We start from the raw sequence: 17,685 nt of genomic DNA, 5'->3' as shown, positions 1-17,685 counted from the left end.
TAGGCTAGTATTCACAATGTCTGTTAACAAGTATTGTCTCACTTAAACTGTAAGTTCATATGTCTGTTGAATGTCTGTATAGCTTTCAAAAACAGCATTGCAAATTGTCTGGTTTTTCAATATATCCATTGGGTTTGCCTGTTTTTGTAGTTCTCACAGTTTTGAAAGAAATGCCAATGTCTCCATAAGAAATGATACCTTTGTATAGCTTTAGCTTGGAAATCAAATGCATGAACTTGTAAGATATAAGCTTATATTTTAGAATCAAATGCATAGAATCACAGAATGGTTTGGGTTGGAAGGGACCTTAAATATCATCTAGTTCCAACCCCCCTGCCATGGGCAGGGAAACCTTCCACTAGACCAGGTTGCTCAAAGCCTCCAAACTGGCCTTGAACATGATTGTGAACTATTTCTCTGGCTTGAAAAATTAGGAACACAATATTATCAAGCATTAGTTTTAAAGCTTTGGAATCATATTTTACTTATTAACTCTATTGTGTGTTGTGTACTCCAGGAGGCAGACTAAAAGAGGGCTTTTGTAGTGTTGTGAAAATACAGGTGGGTGATTTATCTAATAAAAAAGGAAAAATTCCAACCATTCTTGTTTTCACAGAGGAAGATAAATATGGTCTCTACTCCAACTTGTTGTTCAAGTATTTTCTGGCAGAGGGAGTTCTCTGTGGACATGATTTGTTTGTTGCTTCTGCTAAAGAGCATCCTGACAACATCCTAAAGGTAAAGAAAACTCATAGCTTTTGACAAGCTGTAATCTCTTGATGAATTTAAATACATTTTAAAGTGTATATATTGTGTACTAAAAATTAATTAATCTCAGTGATTCATAAGAATGTGTTGGGAAGTGCAGAAGTAATTGCGCTAGCCAAATTTGGGAATTAAGTTTAGCTTACTAGCCTCCACCTATAGACAATGGAGTAAGATCCTCCACCTATAGACAATGGAGTAAGATCCTCCCAAGGCCAAATCAGGCTAGGAGACTCCTTGTCCTTTATTTTGATTACGGGTGAAAACCAGACAAACTAGCTTGCTTAATTGATTAGTTTGAGTAAACCTAACTGTTTACAGTTTTCACCTGCCTGTCACGAAGAGTAGTTAAGCTGCTTGAAATATATTGTGGTGGAAACAGTGTCAGCTTTTGATCAGGTCATATAGAAAGGCTCCTTTCAGACTTCAGAGAGATCCTAATCAAACACTGATAGTTTCCATTATAATGAAATTATAGAAGGGAAAAAGCCTGATCAACATTGCAAAAAATGCTGAAGTGTGAGGATAATCCTACAAAATTTTATTAAATATTTTATGTCTTTCTAAGGCTGATTTTTCTTATATCAAAAGTAACATATAATTTACTGATTACTTCTGCATCAAGTGAAGTCTGGCTACTTCCTTAAGAGTCTTCAGAGACTATTTCTGAATAAAATGATTACTTTTCTTTTTTCCTACCTAGTGGTAGATTCTATGCCTTATTTATTCAATAAAATCTTCAATAAAGTATATTCTTCAGAATAAGTACATTCTCAATGAAACTATATGATTGTGGTTATGAAAAATCTATTTTTTTTTTTCATTATCTTGAATCTAGAGAGGGTTAATTTAGGGATGAAATTTTAATAATTTGTTCTTGTGGTTTAGAATATAGCCTAAATAAATAGGTTAGAATTTGATTGTGAAGTATGAATTATAGAAGAATGTGCTATTTTTTTAATAATATTTGTTTTTAAATAACTGATAATGAAGTCATTGACTCTCTGTACAATACATGATCATTGCAGTTGATTTTCTCATCAAAATTAAATTATTCAAATGATTATTGCATTGCATTAAAATTTCTTAAAATGGAGTAGCTAACATACATTTAATTCTTCTTTCATTCATGTTTGAATCAATTGTTAATAGCCTGCTGTATGTTTCCTAGCTCCTGTTAATCAACAGACATTGTTACACACATCTGTCCTTGTACCAGTTTGAGTTTCTTGTCAGTTAGTTCGATGTGATTTATTGAGCTCTGTTACCTGATTTGGAATAAGTTTTCCTTCTTACTTTTCAGGGGTAGACAGTAGGTTCTGCATTCCTCTGTTGTAACTCCATAGCGGTGTTACTATAAGAGATTATAAATGGATGGACAATATTACTACAGGAAAGTTAAGGAAAACATAATTTTGCCATGTTTTCTTCCTTTGTGCGTTTATATATCCAAACAGTACTCTTGTCTATGCTTTTCTGCTCTGACTATTCAATACTTCCTTTGCTTAACAGACAAGGCACAGCAGAGTTGATTTCTCTGATTTGTATTACTGTCTTGAAATTGCTTCAGTGAAGTAACCCAGTAATATGCTGGGCATCAATCTAGAAAATTATGTACTTTCACGTTTGGAAAGCTTAGGCACTTATGGTGGAAACAATGTACAGTTCGTGTATGCATAACAATGCCAGTATGTTACCTAAAAATCATTATTGCCTCACCTGGAAGAAGCCAATCTACAATTGGCATTGGCAACAGTTAGGTCTCCATATCACAGAAGTAGAGGAGTTTTCCCTAGAACTGCCTCACTTGACTTTTTTAAAAGAGAGAACCTTCAGGTACTTCTCAAAGTCCTCTCCTGGCATAAAATGAGCTGTTTGGGATTTGTATGTCTCCACCAAGTCATGATTATAATATAACATTTGACCATTGAATAACATTGCATTTTATTTAATGACATTAGTAATTAATTTATTTTCAGGATCTGATTAGACTGTATTCTTTACTGGGAAGATAACCTAGGTATGGTACATGTCGACCTGAATTGGGCATTTTATGCTTGACTTTTATTTTAGAAAATTCAAGTATGGATTCAATATATTCTATAGCTAGTATTCTAATTAACTGGTGTTTTATATGAAGGCAGTTCCCTAACTGCCTTATGTCCGTATTGTGTGGTCAGTCTATTTATACATTCAGTTCTCTGCTGAGATGCCATAATTGCCTTATTCTAATTTTATGATGTGATTGGAAGTTTCTTGAACCTATAACCAAGACAAATATTGCTGGTAGTAAGAAGGGGAAAAGACATTCTTATAGACCATAATTATCTTGAAATTGTGTATAACTAAAAGACAAGCAGAGGATAAAAAGCCCTGATCAGCTGCCTAAGATATATTATATTACCACCCACCAATTTATCCATCATCCTTTGAAAACATATTCATGCCTTTTGTAGTCAAAGCTTCTTCAGGAAATTGGCATTAAGATGTAATGTTGAAAAATTATACACCTCTGGTAAAACCTACAGAACTATATACATGCTGGTTTTTAGAAAGTATTTTAAACATTTAAAAGCATTTCTGTTCAGTCTCTATTCTTCAACAAAAGGCAACTTTTTACTATGAGGGCATAAATCCTGGGAATAGTGCACAATGTAAGAAAAAGTATGGTATACTTCTGTGATAGATCATAAAACTGATTGCATTGGTAAATGGAAAACTAATTCAATAATAAAATGACTGAAGGAAGCATTCTATCTTAACATTCCATTTTCAGTACCATACCTTATTAAGTTTAGACTACAAATTATGAAAGGTTGTTATGTAGTTAAGCTTAAAAACAAAGAGAAATTAATTAAGTAGATAGGGTTTTTTCTTGTATCTTATTTCCTTAACTTCCCTGTATTTAGTGGCTGTATTTTTTTATAATTCTGCACTCAATACCAGCTATTTTGAAGTTGCGTGTCGTGTATGTGTTTGAGAATGAGACATAGAAATTTGAGTATATGGTTATTTTTATTACAGAGGAAATCTTGACTTAAACACTGTTATGCTTTTTGCAAGAAACAACAAGCAATGGGGTTGAATATTTCCTTGAGCATCACTGTAGCCAGAATTAGAACAGGCTTGCATGCACTCCATGTTAGGCTGGGTACCAAACTGGCTTCTGGAAGCCATAAAGATACAGTAATTATATAAGGAGCTTAATCCTTTATGCCCGTTCTCCTTATTAGTACCAAACTATGGTTCCAGTCTTAAAAAAAAAAAAAAAATTCTATATTTCTCGCTTTTCCTACTTCAGATTTGGCACTATAATTCTACAATTGCCTAAACTGCCTATGTAAGGATTTCTCTGCCTTTTTTCAGATACTTTAGCAAATCCTTCATCTCAAAATAATAATTTTCCTAATAAAATAATAAAATAATTTTCCTAATTATTTCATCTAGACCTTGGAGGGGAACTGATTCTCACAAGTTTTAATGAAAGAAATTGGATTATAGCTGCCAGTTATGAGCTCATCTTGACAATAAAGAGTTCCTTCGGTTAAGTTGCTTTTACGGGGAAGCCTGGGCAAAGTTTATCTCGAGAGAAAGACTTACTGGTCATGATACCTGCTGGGAAACAGAAACCAGCATCCCCTGAAGCCTAAGAATTTCCCTGTGGGCCCCTGACCAATGGCCATTCCCTTGGGAACTTGGAGCCTGAGGTGGAAGATTTTTTTTTTACAACTGCTTTCTAGAGCTGCATCTGTTCATCTCCTGCGGAAAAGCTGAACAATTAGTGCAATTACTGCATTTTTATGGAATTTCTATTTTCAAGCTGGAATTTTATGACAGGATACGTCTGGACCCTAATGAGATTGCCATTTGGAGGTTCTCTTAAGAAGAGAGGATAAAGAACACATCCTTCAAGTAAAAAAAAAATGTACTTAATCTATGGGCCTGCTGCTGGTTGTGGGGATGCTTTTCCTAGCTCTGGTATGGAGGGTAGTCTTCTTAAAAGGAAATGCATTCCTCAAAATTCTACCCCCAGTCAAGTCCTTTGAGGCTTACCATGCTAAGGCATAAAGCGGTATTTACCTTGTACATCTGGTGTCATTGTAGTTCCAAGTTTGAAAATGAACAACATGCAAACAGTTTGCTCTCTGGAGAACCGCACAGAAGATTCTCTTGAGCAGTAAAGCCCTTAGTGTGCCTGTGTATCACATACACAGCTTCCCTGTGTTTGCTAGACTTATCTAGAAGTCAGGTCAGTCAGGAGAAACCATACTACTGGTCTAGGGAACCACGGTGAAAGGGAAAAATGCAGCATTGCTTGGTGAGGAAGCTGGGAGGTCCATGTAGAGAAGTAGAATGATTTATTAAAAAAACAATGGGGACAAGATAAAAAAAACTCCAGGAACAAGGTTTTTAAAAATTCCTACCAAGCTGAAAAGATCTCTCAAAAAAACGTGAAAGTACACTTGCTTAAGTATGTCATTTGGAAAAGACTGAAAAATTCTGTCTCCAGCAAGCTGGTTGTACTGGGTGCACCTCAAGAACAGAAAGTGCACACTTACTCTATTCCCATTGAAAAGATGAATGCAGAAGGAATCTAGCAAAATGTACTTTTGTTATTTCCAGGGTTATTTAAAAAAACAATAAACAACCCACTGAGCTTCAGTGTTGCATTACTGTGTATGCAAACAGCCTCTTGAAAGAAAGCATAGCTGTCTAGATGGCCTTTTTTATTCCAGCAAAGTACATTCAACCACGGTGCTTACATTTTCCCTCATAGATAAGACTCTAAAACATTGTTTTGTTAAAAGGAAGAAATGGTCAGGCTGGTGACCAGAAATTTCCAAGCTACCATTTTCAAGGAGCGCTATTCTAGCTCCTTCCTTTCTCTTTGCTGTCTGGTGTTGTGAAAGCAGCTGTGTATGAATGCGAGTGGTATTTTTTCTGTCATCTGACATTTTTAGATGCTACATAAATTAAAAGCTTAACAACTTGAAAGGTAAAAATATATATGCAAGCAGGGCTACATTCCTATTATCCTTTTTTTTCCCAATTGTATTTTCAAAATACGTGACCTTGTTAACAGTGATTCAGCTGCTGCGTGCTATTAAATGTTATCACTTGATACACAGAAATACAATTACAGTTACAGCACTAGGGAACTCTCCTACCACCTTTTATCTCTCTTTCTGAAGTAAAGATAGCCTTGTGGCACAAAGACAAGAGTTGAAGCTAACCCTGGCAGCTGTCTCAGAGTTTGGAAGCTCCTTTGAAAAATGTAATTTCTTTATTATATAGCTCTTGCTCATCTGTTTGATTTTCTTGCTTGTGTGTTGGGTAAGTGGAATATGTATGTTACGTTTTTGTGTATTTAAAAGTAAATATTTTAATTATATTGTAGTATAATTTTCTGCATTACAAAACTGTGTTGTAAGCTTGACAGAGAAGTTGTATAGGTGTGAAAGAGGATGCTGGAAAAAAGTAATAGTTTCTCTTTAAAAAAAAAAAAATCCTTTTAAGCAGTACCCATGCTGGGAACTCTCTAAAGTGTAAAGCTGAGTCTTTGTCAAAAGTTCAGACCAATCTAATAGAAAGATTTTCCAGAACCAGAGGAAATAAGTGTTTGGCTTACATTTCAGGTTTCCTATCTCCCAGTCCTTGGCTGTTTATTAGGATATTTTATTTCATTATCTTAGTTATGAAATTATGTTTGTTTTTAAACACAGATCTTACTTAGCCTGTTAAATGTATCATAAAAGTAGTAGCTGAAAAAGCCCAAATATTTAGGCTCCAGTGTTCACAAATAACTATTTTACAAATCTAGTTGGTAACTTCGTAGAATTGATTCGCTCAATTAGTTAACTATTGCTTACAGTGCTCATCTCTAAAGGTGTTCATGAATAATGTTGTTATTATTAAATCTGTTTAGGCCAGTGCATTATACACTGCAACATAGTTTACAGAATTTTGGACAAGGCCACTCCCATTTTTATTTAGTATCTTCACATTACTTTTTTTACTATGTCGTCCTTTTTTTTGTTGTATTTATCTTTTGCTTACTTAAGCATAGTGAACTGATTCAGGAAAAGATGAAATAAAATAATCTTCTTGTATGCATTCCTGGGTTTCAATGTTGCTGAATGGAGCCATAGTGCAAGGAAGTTACAGCAGAGTTCTGTGGCTTGACTGTAAGGTTTACTTCTGTGTATGTGAAGTAGAGAATATATTTTTGCAGGTCAAAAAAAAATACCCCTTAGAGTACTTTCAATTAACCTTTTTTATTTCATAAAACAGAGGAACATTACTTCCCTTTTCTCTTCACACAGTTCTTATTTATCCTGGGTTGACATCCATTTGGTCCTCTTGAATGTCAAAGAAAAATTTCCATAGAGCAGCCTTACCTGGAGATGGAAATAAATTGTTGTACAAGGGCCACTAAAAGGAGAAAAATTCTGTATCCAGTCATTTGTGTTCTTTAACAATAGACCTTGTCTTCACAATTGTTTACAATCAAAGTAGAATCCTCCCCCCTTTTGCGAGTAGGGCCCTTTAAACTGACATTTATATAATATGTTATTGAAAAGAAAATATTTACCCTTCCTGACTTACCATCTGGTGTCCTTTAAATACTAAAAATTAACATAATGAAAAAGAGCCTTAAATTCATGTGATTTTAAACTATTCAAATATCGTTGCAATTGGAGATCAACAGTGAATCGTACTCACTTTAATATTTTTCTCTTTCATGTTTCTCTAATCATACCTGTGATTATGTTGCATTGCAAAATAGTTGCATAAAACCATGTGAAATACATATTTATTGGTACATAGATAATGTTTAAAATTCTTGAGTACTATTAATTATACAGTTACTGAAACCCGTAAGGTTCAAAGGATTTTATATAAGAGGGATTTCACATACAGCTTGGATTATGTTGCTAAATAATAGCACAGTAGTACTTCTTTAGCATTGTAAAATAGCTTGGAGAGGAGTATGATGCCTATAGTTGGTGTAATGCATTGGTAATTAAGAGGGTGTGAGGTTAAGCTTCATTAACTGCTGTGGGATTGTATCTTGGATTTTATTATCCCCTAGAGAACATAAGAAGTGAGAGAGGTCAAACTGTTAGAATCTGATTTTGCTTCATACATCTGCCAAAACAAGGCAAGGAAAGTAATGTGGCAGCAAACACAGAAGGACATGGGTTGCTACCAGATATGGGTTGTGCATCATTTTATTACGAAGATAAAAGACTTCTTAATTAAATTAATTTATTTCATGTTTGCAACCTTCATAAGCTCATTTTGTAGGAACCGAAACTATTTTAATTGCATTGTCATTTAGTATTAGTTCTTTAGAAAACTTTTTTTTCAAAATTTATTTTTTGCTTTAAAACAGAGCAACAATCTTGCTTCTCCCTTTTTCCCTTCCTACTACATCTCAGTCTAGACACAGATGAATGCCCCAACCAAACCGCACTCGGTAACTTTAGCACTTATCTTCCATTTTGTGTGTTCATGCTGCATAGCAAAGACTTTTATTTCAGGAGACCCTAAGAAATGCTGTATATTTTCTTTTTTATTATTTTACTAATGCACTGCTACATGCTTTGTTTTTTTATATACCTTATGAGAGATTTGTCTTTTTTTTAGCCTGGGAGAATGTAACGGTTCTCAGGAGCTGACACGTTGATGCCACAAAATTGTCAATTCCAAAGCTTTTCAAAGCTATATGATGTGGAAGCTGAGATATTTTTATGCAGAAATACATTAAATAGAGATATTACAGGCTGATAAATCCACTCTCCTTTTCTTACTCTTTTGTTTAAATAACAAACACTTTTATTAGTAACTTTTAAACATTTTAATAATCTTATATTCTTCTGAAATTCTGATTTTGATGCTAAGAATATGAATTTATTTAATTCTAAATGGGCTCACAATCCCAAATACTTCTTAAAATTATGATAATTTTAGCAGAATTTAAGTTCTTTTTATATATGATAGAGAAGTACAGTTCTCAAACATAAATAATGATTTAATAAGACTCCTGGAAACTAGTGTCTTTGTTTCTCAATTTGTAATGAATCTCAGAGGAAGATTGCGCTAAAGCCCTGCTCTTGATTCTCCCACACGCAGATATTTTGAGGAAAAGCCCAGGCTTGGCCATCTTTAAATGTCACTCATAGAAACCATGCCCTCCCCTGCTCCCCTTATGTGTTCTGCTGTATAGTTTTCAGTTCAATTTTGGTATAGCTGTGCCAAAAGAAGCCTGTATTCTGTGCCTACTTTGGCTGCTGGTCTGCTTCATCCTTTTCATAACTCTTATTTTTCCTTCTATTTTAAGAACAATCTGAGAACTGATGACTGCTTTGTAATTCTTGGACAGCAGCGAAACCTTTCATGACACTGAAGAGTTTTGAAGTATATATCGAAGCAGCCAGCCTTTATCTTTGAGAATATACCTATGTTATGACAACTGGAGACTTTTTCTCACTTAGCTGCTTTGTTTCACTTAGGTATGGTCAGGTTTGGAAAGAGCTATTTCCTTGAAAGGAAGAATAGCATTTAATTTGCGGTGTCAGAAGAGGGGAAAGCCTTTTCTTCCAGTTCTAGTTATCATGAAGATAAAAAGAGGACCTGAAGATAAAAAGAAATGTTTTAATAATTTCAATTTCAATATTTTCAATATTGCCCTTAAAGCAGGTTTATATAGCAGTGTACTGTGTCTCATTCTCCCCAGTCCTGAGCCTACTAACCAATTTTCAGCTCTCTCCCTTTCCAAATGTGCTTATACAAAGATCTAGTTAAAAGACTCTTGAAAATTATGGACTGGAGTATATTATTCAGTACATCCTAAGGAGAAACAACATTAGCGATCACCTGTGTATTCTGTTTAGTCTTTTACCAGGCTAATGAACACATGCATGTTGGCTTCTAGCCAATGTAGACATACCCTCAAACAATAGTCGCATGTTTTGCCTCCCTTTCACAGAATTTAGTGTAAATGGGAGGGAAATGAGGTTAAGCAGAAGCTGGGATGATAGTGATAAAGTTATCATGCAAATCTGGAGGTAAACAATCTTTATTAGTTCTCTTGATTAATCTTTATCTAAAATGTGTTCAAATTACAGATCTACTCAGATGATGAATAAGATTGGAATTTTCTTTCTTATTTGTGCTTAAGTACAACATCTTGGAAAGTATTTAACCAAATTAATATACCAGGTGGACCTTAAGCAACTGGTCTTCAAAATATCAGTCAGCTCCAAAGGCAGCCTACCTTTTCCAGATTGCAGCTGTATTACGTCCAAAGTCTACTAGGAGGCTGCAGTGTTCGCAACCAATACATGCAAGAATATGGTTCAGGATATGTTTACTTTAGAGCAAAGTGTTGGGATAGAAAATTATATGGCTGTGAGACCTAGTAGCCCAGAAATGTCTTAAGTCTCAGTGCATCATGTGAACATGTTTCATGCATAGGGACCAGAACATGGTACATTGAAGAAATGTATTCTTCAGCTAAGCATGGTAGTTATTAGGTAAATGCATTTTGGAAAAGCAACTGACGAAATAAGAGTTGCTCTTGGTATGAGAGAGTTCTTCCAAGTGCTCCTGGAGCCTTCTGTGGGGCAGCAAGGGACAAGACAGCATAAAATGGACCTAAGCTGATGCATATGCAAACTGCCATGGTACTGAGGCACAGGATTTCTCATGTTGCTTTGTGTGAATTTAGTCATGTTTAAACAATCATTTTATAGTGTTAGAAGTTTTTTGTGTCGGAATAAAATGTCTTTATGATGTCAATAGTTAAAAGTGAACTATATTTAAAAAAAAAAAAAGGCTATTTTAGGTGGATACTTAGATAGGTTTTAATCTCTGGCAGACAAAATCTTTATCAGCTTCAGGTGAAACCATTTTTCCATGATCTCTTAGTCTGCTTTGTTCTTAGCAACACTTAGGGCATACCACAGTGCCTAATTGTGTTGCATAGATAGTGTGTTTGTCTCTAGTTGTTTTTGACTGATCTTCTTGGTGTCAACAGCTAGTATTTGTAGTGTCTTCCTTCTATATAGTGCCATGTAAGAAGATTTTGTTCTGTGTATGACTGCAAGGCAGGAACATTTTTCAATGTTGCAGGAGGGTTTTGCAGTAGTACTTTATCAGTAGTACTTGGAAAAGCTCTCACCCCTTATTGTCTTGACGTCTGTTCTATTTTAGCATAAAATACAGTCTCTGTGTAAAACATGCATTGTGTGTTATTGTACAAAAGCAAATGTATATAGCTGAATGTCCCTGTCTCAGATTTGTCTTTGCCAATTATTGTATAATAACAATGAATCAGTAGTGTAAGTAGTATAAGTGACAGACACTTGCAATTATTCTAGAGGAGAAAAATATCAAAAAGCTTTAAGAAAATATTGGTGCTGTTTTTCTCTTTACTTACAGTAAAGGTGAATGGTAAATATGCTATTTCCTGGATTTCGGCTTTGCAGATGATGTGATAGCTGCCCAGGGATACTACAGCAGGATGAGGTAGCAACTAGTTATATCAGTAGCAGGACCTGAAACAGGGGGAAGCTCAGGGAGCTTGATGAAATGCTTAGGCAAAATTTCATTATCTCTTTAAAACTGTGGCTAGCACTTGTTTTCAGAAAAACAGAAGTTACCCACCACTATAAAAAGCTGCAGGTAGTACCTGGGAGCCAGGTGATCTTGGTGAATGAAAGGAAGAGATATCTGGAAATGTTTTGGTCTGCAGAATTATTCCTTTACAGAACTCGCTTTTTAAATGAAGGTTGATTTTTATTTCTTTTTTTATTGCTATAATTGAGCTATATTTTGAGATGATTACATGGTAGCAGCTCTTCACCGAAAGACCTTTTTACCTTAGCCAGCTGTTGTGGTTTAACCCTAGCCAGCAATGAGCACCACACAGCCGCTTTCTCACTGCCCTCCACAGTGAGATGGGGGAGAGAATCAGAGAAAAAAGGTAAGAAACCTTGTGAGTTGAGAAAAGAGCAGTTTAATGATTGAAATAAAATACTACTGCTACCAATAAATTGTAATGAAAAGGAAAACAACAAAAAAAGCTAATGCACCTGCTCACCACCTGCCAAACAATGCCCTGCCAGTCCTGAGCAGCAATCATCCTTCCCCAAACAACTCCCCTAGCTTATATACTGAGGATGACATCTTATGGTGTGGAATATCCCTTTGGCCAGTTCGGGTCAGCTGTCCTGGCTGTGTCATCTCCCATCTTCTTACCAAGAAGAAGCTGGGTGGGCAGGAGCAAGAGAAGCTGAAAAAGTCCTTGGTGTAGTGTAAGCATTGCTTGGCAACAACTAAAACATCAGTGCATTATCAGCTTTATTCTCAGCATAAATCCCAAACATAGCCTCATACTAGCTACTATGAAGAATATTAACTCTATCTCAGCCAAAACCAGCACACAAGCTTAAATCTATGTATAATTGTATTGGGAAATTAAATCTGCATAATGGCTTAACTATTCAGTAATTTGTTTTCAGAACAGCACCTTAGAAAATAAGATTAATTAACTCTTTATTGTGGATATCTGAGTTATAAAATTAGAAATTCAAAATAGCATATTTTTTAGAAAAATCCTTTATATAATGCTCTTAGAAGTAAATGCAAATGATTTGTATCTGCATATACATGAAATGCATTGGCGTGCCTGTCAGCTCATGTTTGTGTTTATACTTTCTCAGAACCTTTCATTACAGTGTTCTGTTTTCATTTTCTCCTAGCTGTCAGAAATCTTTGTCTTTGGTTTGAAAGTTTCTCTGCTTCCTTTCTGGGTAGATACAAGGAAGCTTTGACAAAAGTAAATTTCTTTTTTTACCAAAGCGTGTTATAAATCTGTAAATTTAATGAAAACTGTAAATACTAACTATTATAATCTTTGTGTAGCTTTCCTACCCGTAAAGCTTAATTTTTGCAACCATAGTAATAGGAGTTTGTTGTATACGAGTGTATCTTTTAAACAAGCTGTAAGAAATCTGAAAATGTGACTCTGTACATAATCATTCTCATGGAGAGCCTTTACCAGGCTCATTTGCAAAAAGAAAGTAAGTAAAATAAAATTATTTTCTCAAAAGTGTGGCTTGCATCTTCTGCTTAGCTGCTGAAACACATAGGTACAGTTGTTCTATTTCTGCACCCTTGTTGAATTATCTAAGTTAGCTAACTAACTGTAGATGGCTGACATTCTTTTGCTCTCCACCTGTAGGAACTTCCAGCCCCTTTGCTTGATGATACCTACAGAAACGGACTGGGAGAAGAAGCAGCTGTTAAGTCTGAAGATTTTCAGGATTCTATGAAAATAGCCTGGCGCTACCAAAATTTGCCAAAAATGGAGGTAATCAGTATTTCATACTTTTTTCCTCTTGCAGTCAAAATGAATTTGCAGAGCAAATGCTTTTCAGCAGAATCTAGACAACAGAACTGCTAATGGACAGTGTTACAGGATTACCTTCTGAGGGTAAATTATCATATACCACTATATTTTTTTATTATTAGTGATATAGAGAGAAAGGGAATTTGATGGTTTGCAGGTACTGTGAATTTAATTCAGTCAATAGTAATTTAAAAGTAAAAACCATTAAGTTCCATGGGATTTTTCAATTACTATTATTACACTGAGATAGCTTTTTATGAAAGTTTGAATAATTTGGTCACTTGCAAACTTTGCTCAAATTTAGTTGTACACGAATTATTTAGGTAGGTTTAATCAACAGTACTTCCTAGATCTCTGTAGTGAAAGTACTGTGTTGAAGCAAGCTGTTGACCTGCTTATCCATGTGTATAACAACTAAAGTAAGCACTTGAGATTATATCAGCTTCACTGTCACTAGAAACTAATCGCTGTGCAGGAAGAATATAAGAAACCAGGCCAGTCGTCAGTCTTTCAGAGTTTACAGTTGTTAGTGTTTTTGGAATAATATATCTCCCGTGGCTGGTGACTTTCTTATTTAATCCAGTGGCACAATCAACTTTTAATAAAACTACAGCATTTTTCACTGTCTAGAACAAAAAACTTGTTTTGTCTATACGTTTTAGCCTACATTTATAAATTCTGGTTTAGATGTAGTCATAACTGCCTAGTAAATTCAGTCGTATTGTTAAAAAAAAATAATTGGAATGTGACAAAATGATCTTACATGGCTTGGCATGTTTGGCTTTCTGTGAAATTGCACAGACGTGGCTATATAGTTGTGTCAGAAAAGACTTATATATGGTGACATGCCAAATCAAACAGCCTCTGGGGTAATCATATAATCTCATCAATTTTATTATTGTGGAGTTTGCTGTGCCATTCTAAACCATCCCCAAAATAATTTGTCTGGTTTAAAATCTAGCAGAATTCCTCGTACATTGATATGGAAACAATTGCATGTGGTTAACAAGTAGTGTTCTGATGTTCTAACAAAATAGAAAAACATAAATAATCCAGTTAAGTGTGCAGTTGTCTTCTATAACTTCATAGAACTAATCACTTCTTCCACTAATATACTATTTCTCTACAATACATATCCTTTTCCTCAATTTTTGAAATTTGATTCTGCAAGATAGACTAAAATGGTCAGTCTTCTGTGGGGTGTTTCCCTTGTTATCATTGTCACTTTCTGAATTGGATGCTGATCATTCTGAATAATTGAGGTACAATATTTTTATGTATACATTAAATTTATAAAAAAAATTAAAACTTGCAAATAAAAGTCTAATTCTTAAGATGTGTATACCTAAAATTCCTCGGGATATTCTAAGTAGTGAAAAATAGTTCTGAAATTGATATTTTTCAGTATTTTATAATGCAGTTATCATAAAATCTTGGTGCTGTACTAGATTAATTTGAATAGTGAATATACTTCAGAGAGGAAAAATCTGATGTTGCCTTGCAGCACCCTGGGTGTTTAATACACTTACTAGTGTCATTCTATCAACACCTTCAGTTGTGATTTATTCTTTAAATTTCCTTTTGGCGAACAAAAATAACGTTGAATAAAATTTCAAGGCATATTTTCCAAACTGATTGAACTAATAAACTAGTACATTTTCAAAAACTGCTATCAAATAGTTTCAAGTGTGAAAGAGAGAAAATAGCTTTGCTTTTAGCTAGAACTCTAAACATGTTAGCAGAAAACTTTTCCATTCAGTGTCTGGCTTTACATGAAGTCAGAACACTGAGTTTAAGCTGTCTTTGTGGTATTTTTGATGCCTAATTTAGTTTTTATTTCTAAGTAACAAAAGAGATCTTCTTTAACAGTTCAGATATTCCTTTCCCATTTATTAGACCTCATATAGACTAGCTAGGTAACTCATTTTTGTTTTTATGTGTGATATTTATATTAGTATTCCTCGTAACTATCCCAGTTTCTCTTTACATATTGCATATACCTTATACATCAGAAAAAGACAGATGTTTTATAAGAAATCTGTCAGAGTAACCAGTCATGTTGTGCTTGATATGCCTTTGCCAGTTTGCTACGTTCATCTATATCAGAGGTTAATTTCAGTTAAATTTTTGAGTATATGGATAGCCTATTTTGCAATGCAAGACTGTGGGTTTTTTCTTTTGTTTTTTCCTTTTTTTTTTTTTTTTTTTTTTTTGAATGAACTGCTTAAGTTCTTGGGGCAATATATAAACTGTCACAGCATGAAATCAATTTTCTGCCTTGATTCATCCTAAATCTGAGATTTCTAGCACATTAGTATTGCAATTAGAAACATTAACAGCAGACGGTCGCCTAAAAGCGCACTCTGCTCACTGACAATTTGGTGTATTTCTCCTTGTGCAAAATAGGAATCCAGGAAAGAACAGGCTTGAGCCTCCAATCCACTAATAAATTTATCAGATCAAACTCCAGAGGAATGGCAGGTCTCTGCTGCGCACTCTCCATGGTCATTCTGCTAAAGCAGATTATTTATGCTTACTTGATTCAGGTAGGCTTTTTGCAAGCTTCCCGCTAAGCCTGGGAATGCAGTACATTGAGGCCTATTCATGGGCTTCTGACATAGACCGAGCTTTTATTGCATGGTGTTTTATTATAGCCAAATCCTAGTCTCCACCCAGTTTGTAGGCACTGTGCTTATTCTTTTGAATCAAGAGAGGTTATCACCTACCTTAATCCATGCAGCAGGGTGGATTAAGGACACCAATGTGCCTCAGGATTCTCAAAGAGGATCCTGGAAACTTCTTGTTTCTTCTTTTTTGCTGTCTTTACTAAACTCTATTGGGCCTCAGTAAGGATTTGCATCTGAAATGGGCGACCTGGAGCTTTCCTCAATGAAGACATCAGATCAAAGTTCAGTTAGTCAAGGCCTTTCTAAAACATTAAGGGGGCTTGGAAGTACACAATAAAAAGATGAGCTCTGGCAGAGATTGCAGTAAAAACATTCTGATCTGTAATCCGGATAAAGAATAGATTATAGGGCAAAGAACAGCCCCTGTTTAAATTGCTTTCAGAATCCTCGTTTTAAATAGAAGTCACATTTTACATTAAAAATGTTTAGATTTTGATAGATTGTTATGTTTTGTTGGACTTCCTTCTTTCAAAATTGGGTGCTAGTGAATGAATTGGAACACTGACTTAAAGAATATGTTTTTCTGTCTTTTTTTGAGTCAAACTGTTCTGCCTCTTATGACTAGATATACATGAGCAATTTTGTGGGTTTTTTAAATTAAAAACTAATTATTTGTTTTAATGAAAAGTTTGAGTTTAGCTTGGTTGTTTTATTGTTTTTGTAGAAAAGTTGTTGTATGATTGTTACTGTTTATATTCTCTGATAACTGATCAGGCCTAACATCCATTAATCAAATAATTTCAAAATATTTACTCTAAATCAAATTTTTCTCATTAATCTTAACAGTTTAATATATTTTTGATAAGCTGAAGCATGAAATAAAAAGATGGCAATATGTAGCACTATTGCTTTCAGAAATCTAACTATAAAGACATGGCCATGTCTGGCACATCTGTAGTTTTTAATGTTATAGTGCTTATTTTATTAGCAAGACCAAGGTTTATGAAAACCACAAGATTTCTGTAATAGTCAGAGCTGGAACTGAATAATTTGTTGCTCAGCACACAAAAGTTTTTGGCATCCTATTGTTGTAATAATTCAGTATACCTATTACCATTCCTGTACAGAGCAAGAATAGCAGATGTTGAAATTGGAGCAGTTGTTCCAAAGTATTTTCATCGCATACACACACAACCCTGCTCAACTTTCAGATAGCGGATAAAACATATATATTGGCCTGCTTAAAAGAAAAATCCTTTTATAGAATGTTCTAAGTTGTTATGGAACCTACTGAGAAACTTTTGAAATTATTTGGGGCATTTCTGTTCAGTTTTTCTAAATTCCATGCTTTTCAGTACAGACAAAATAACATTTCATTTTACCTACTAACTGAAGCATCTCTTCAGAACGACCTTTAAAAGGCATTCTGTTCTGCTGTGTGTCTTCAACATCTCACTTTCAGCTCATACCTTTTCTGTTTCACCTGTTCTCTTACAGCTGTTGAGATATTTAATTTTATTTTATTACCTCATCATTTCATATGTGAGGTGCCTCTTGGGTCTTACGGGGGATTCAGCTTAGCAGTAAGTCTTGGTGTTGGGAGATAGATAAAATATTTTTGCGTGTTCCTGCTTTATGCAATGCACACACTTTGGATGAAGTCCAGCCTTATGGTAGTTGTCCTCAAAATAAACCAATAGCTGATCTTTCTTTTGACCTGCAAAGCTGCTGTTAGAAGTCTAGGATCCATTATGTTTCTCAGTCCAGGCATCTTAACGGTTAGAAATATTGTGGTTTTGATTGATACTTATATTACAAAACTTATGTGGTTATTTTAAATGACCTTTCTTTTTCCTGAAAAGAATTAGAACAGTT

At 34.7% G+C, this 17,685-nt stretch overlaps 1 protein-coding gene across 1 annotated transcript in view; it reads left to right on the top strand.

Moving 5' to 3' along the window:
• Nucleotides 1-517: 517 nt before the first annotated feature.
• ELP4 (elongator acetyltransferase complex subunit 4) overlaps nt 518-17,685 on the top strand; it is a gene marked incomplete at its 5' end in the record, with an annotated part of 123,570 nt that continues 106,402 nt past the window's right edge. Inside the window, 2 exons of the mRNA XM_010078622.1 lie at nt 518-738; nt 13,016-13,144. Of these exons, the coding sequence (XP_010076924.1) occupies nt 518-738; nt 13,016-13,144 (350 nt within the window). The remainder of the gene's footprint in view (nt 739-13,015; nt 13,145-17,685) is intronic.

Source organism: Pterocles gutturalis, unplaced genomic scaffold, assembly GCF_000699245.1.
Source record: "Pterocles gutturalis isolate BGI_N339 unplaced genomic scaffold, ASM69924v1 scaffold8163, whole genome shotgun sequence".
In the NCBI taxonomy this organism is placed as follows: Eukaryota; Metazoa; Chordata; class Aves; order Pterocliformes; family Pteroclidae; genus Pterocles; species Pterocles gutturalis.
This window is presented reverse-complemented; position numbering and strand designations above follow the sequence as displayed.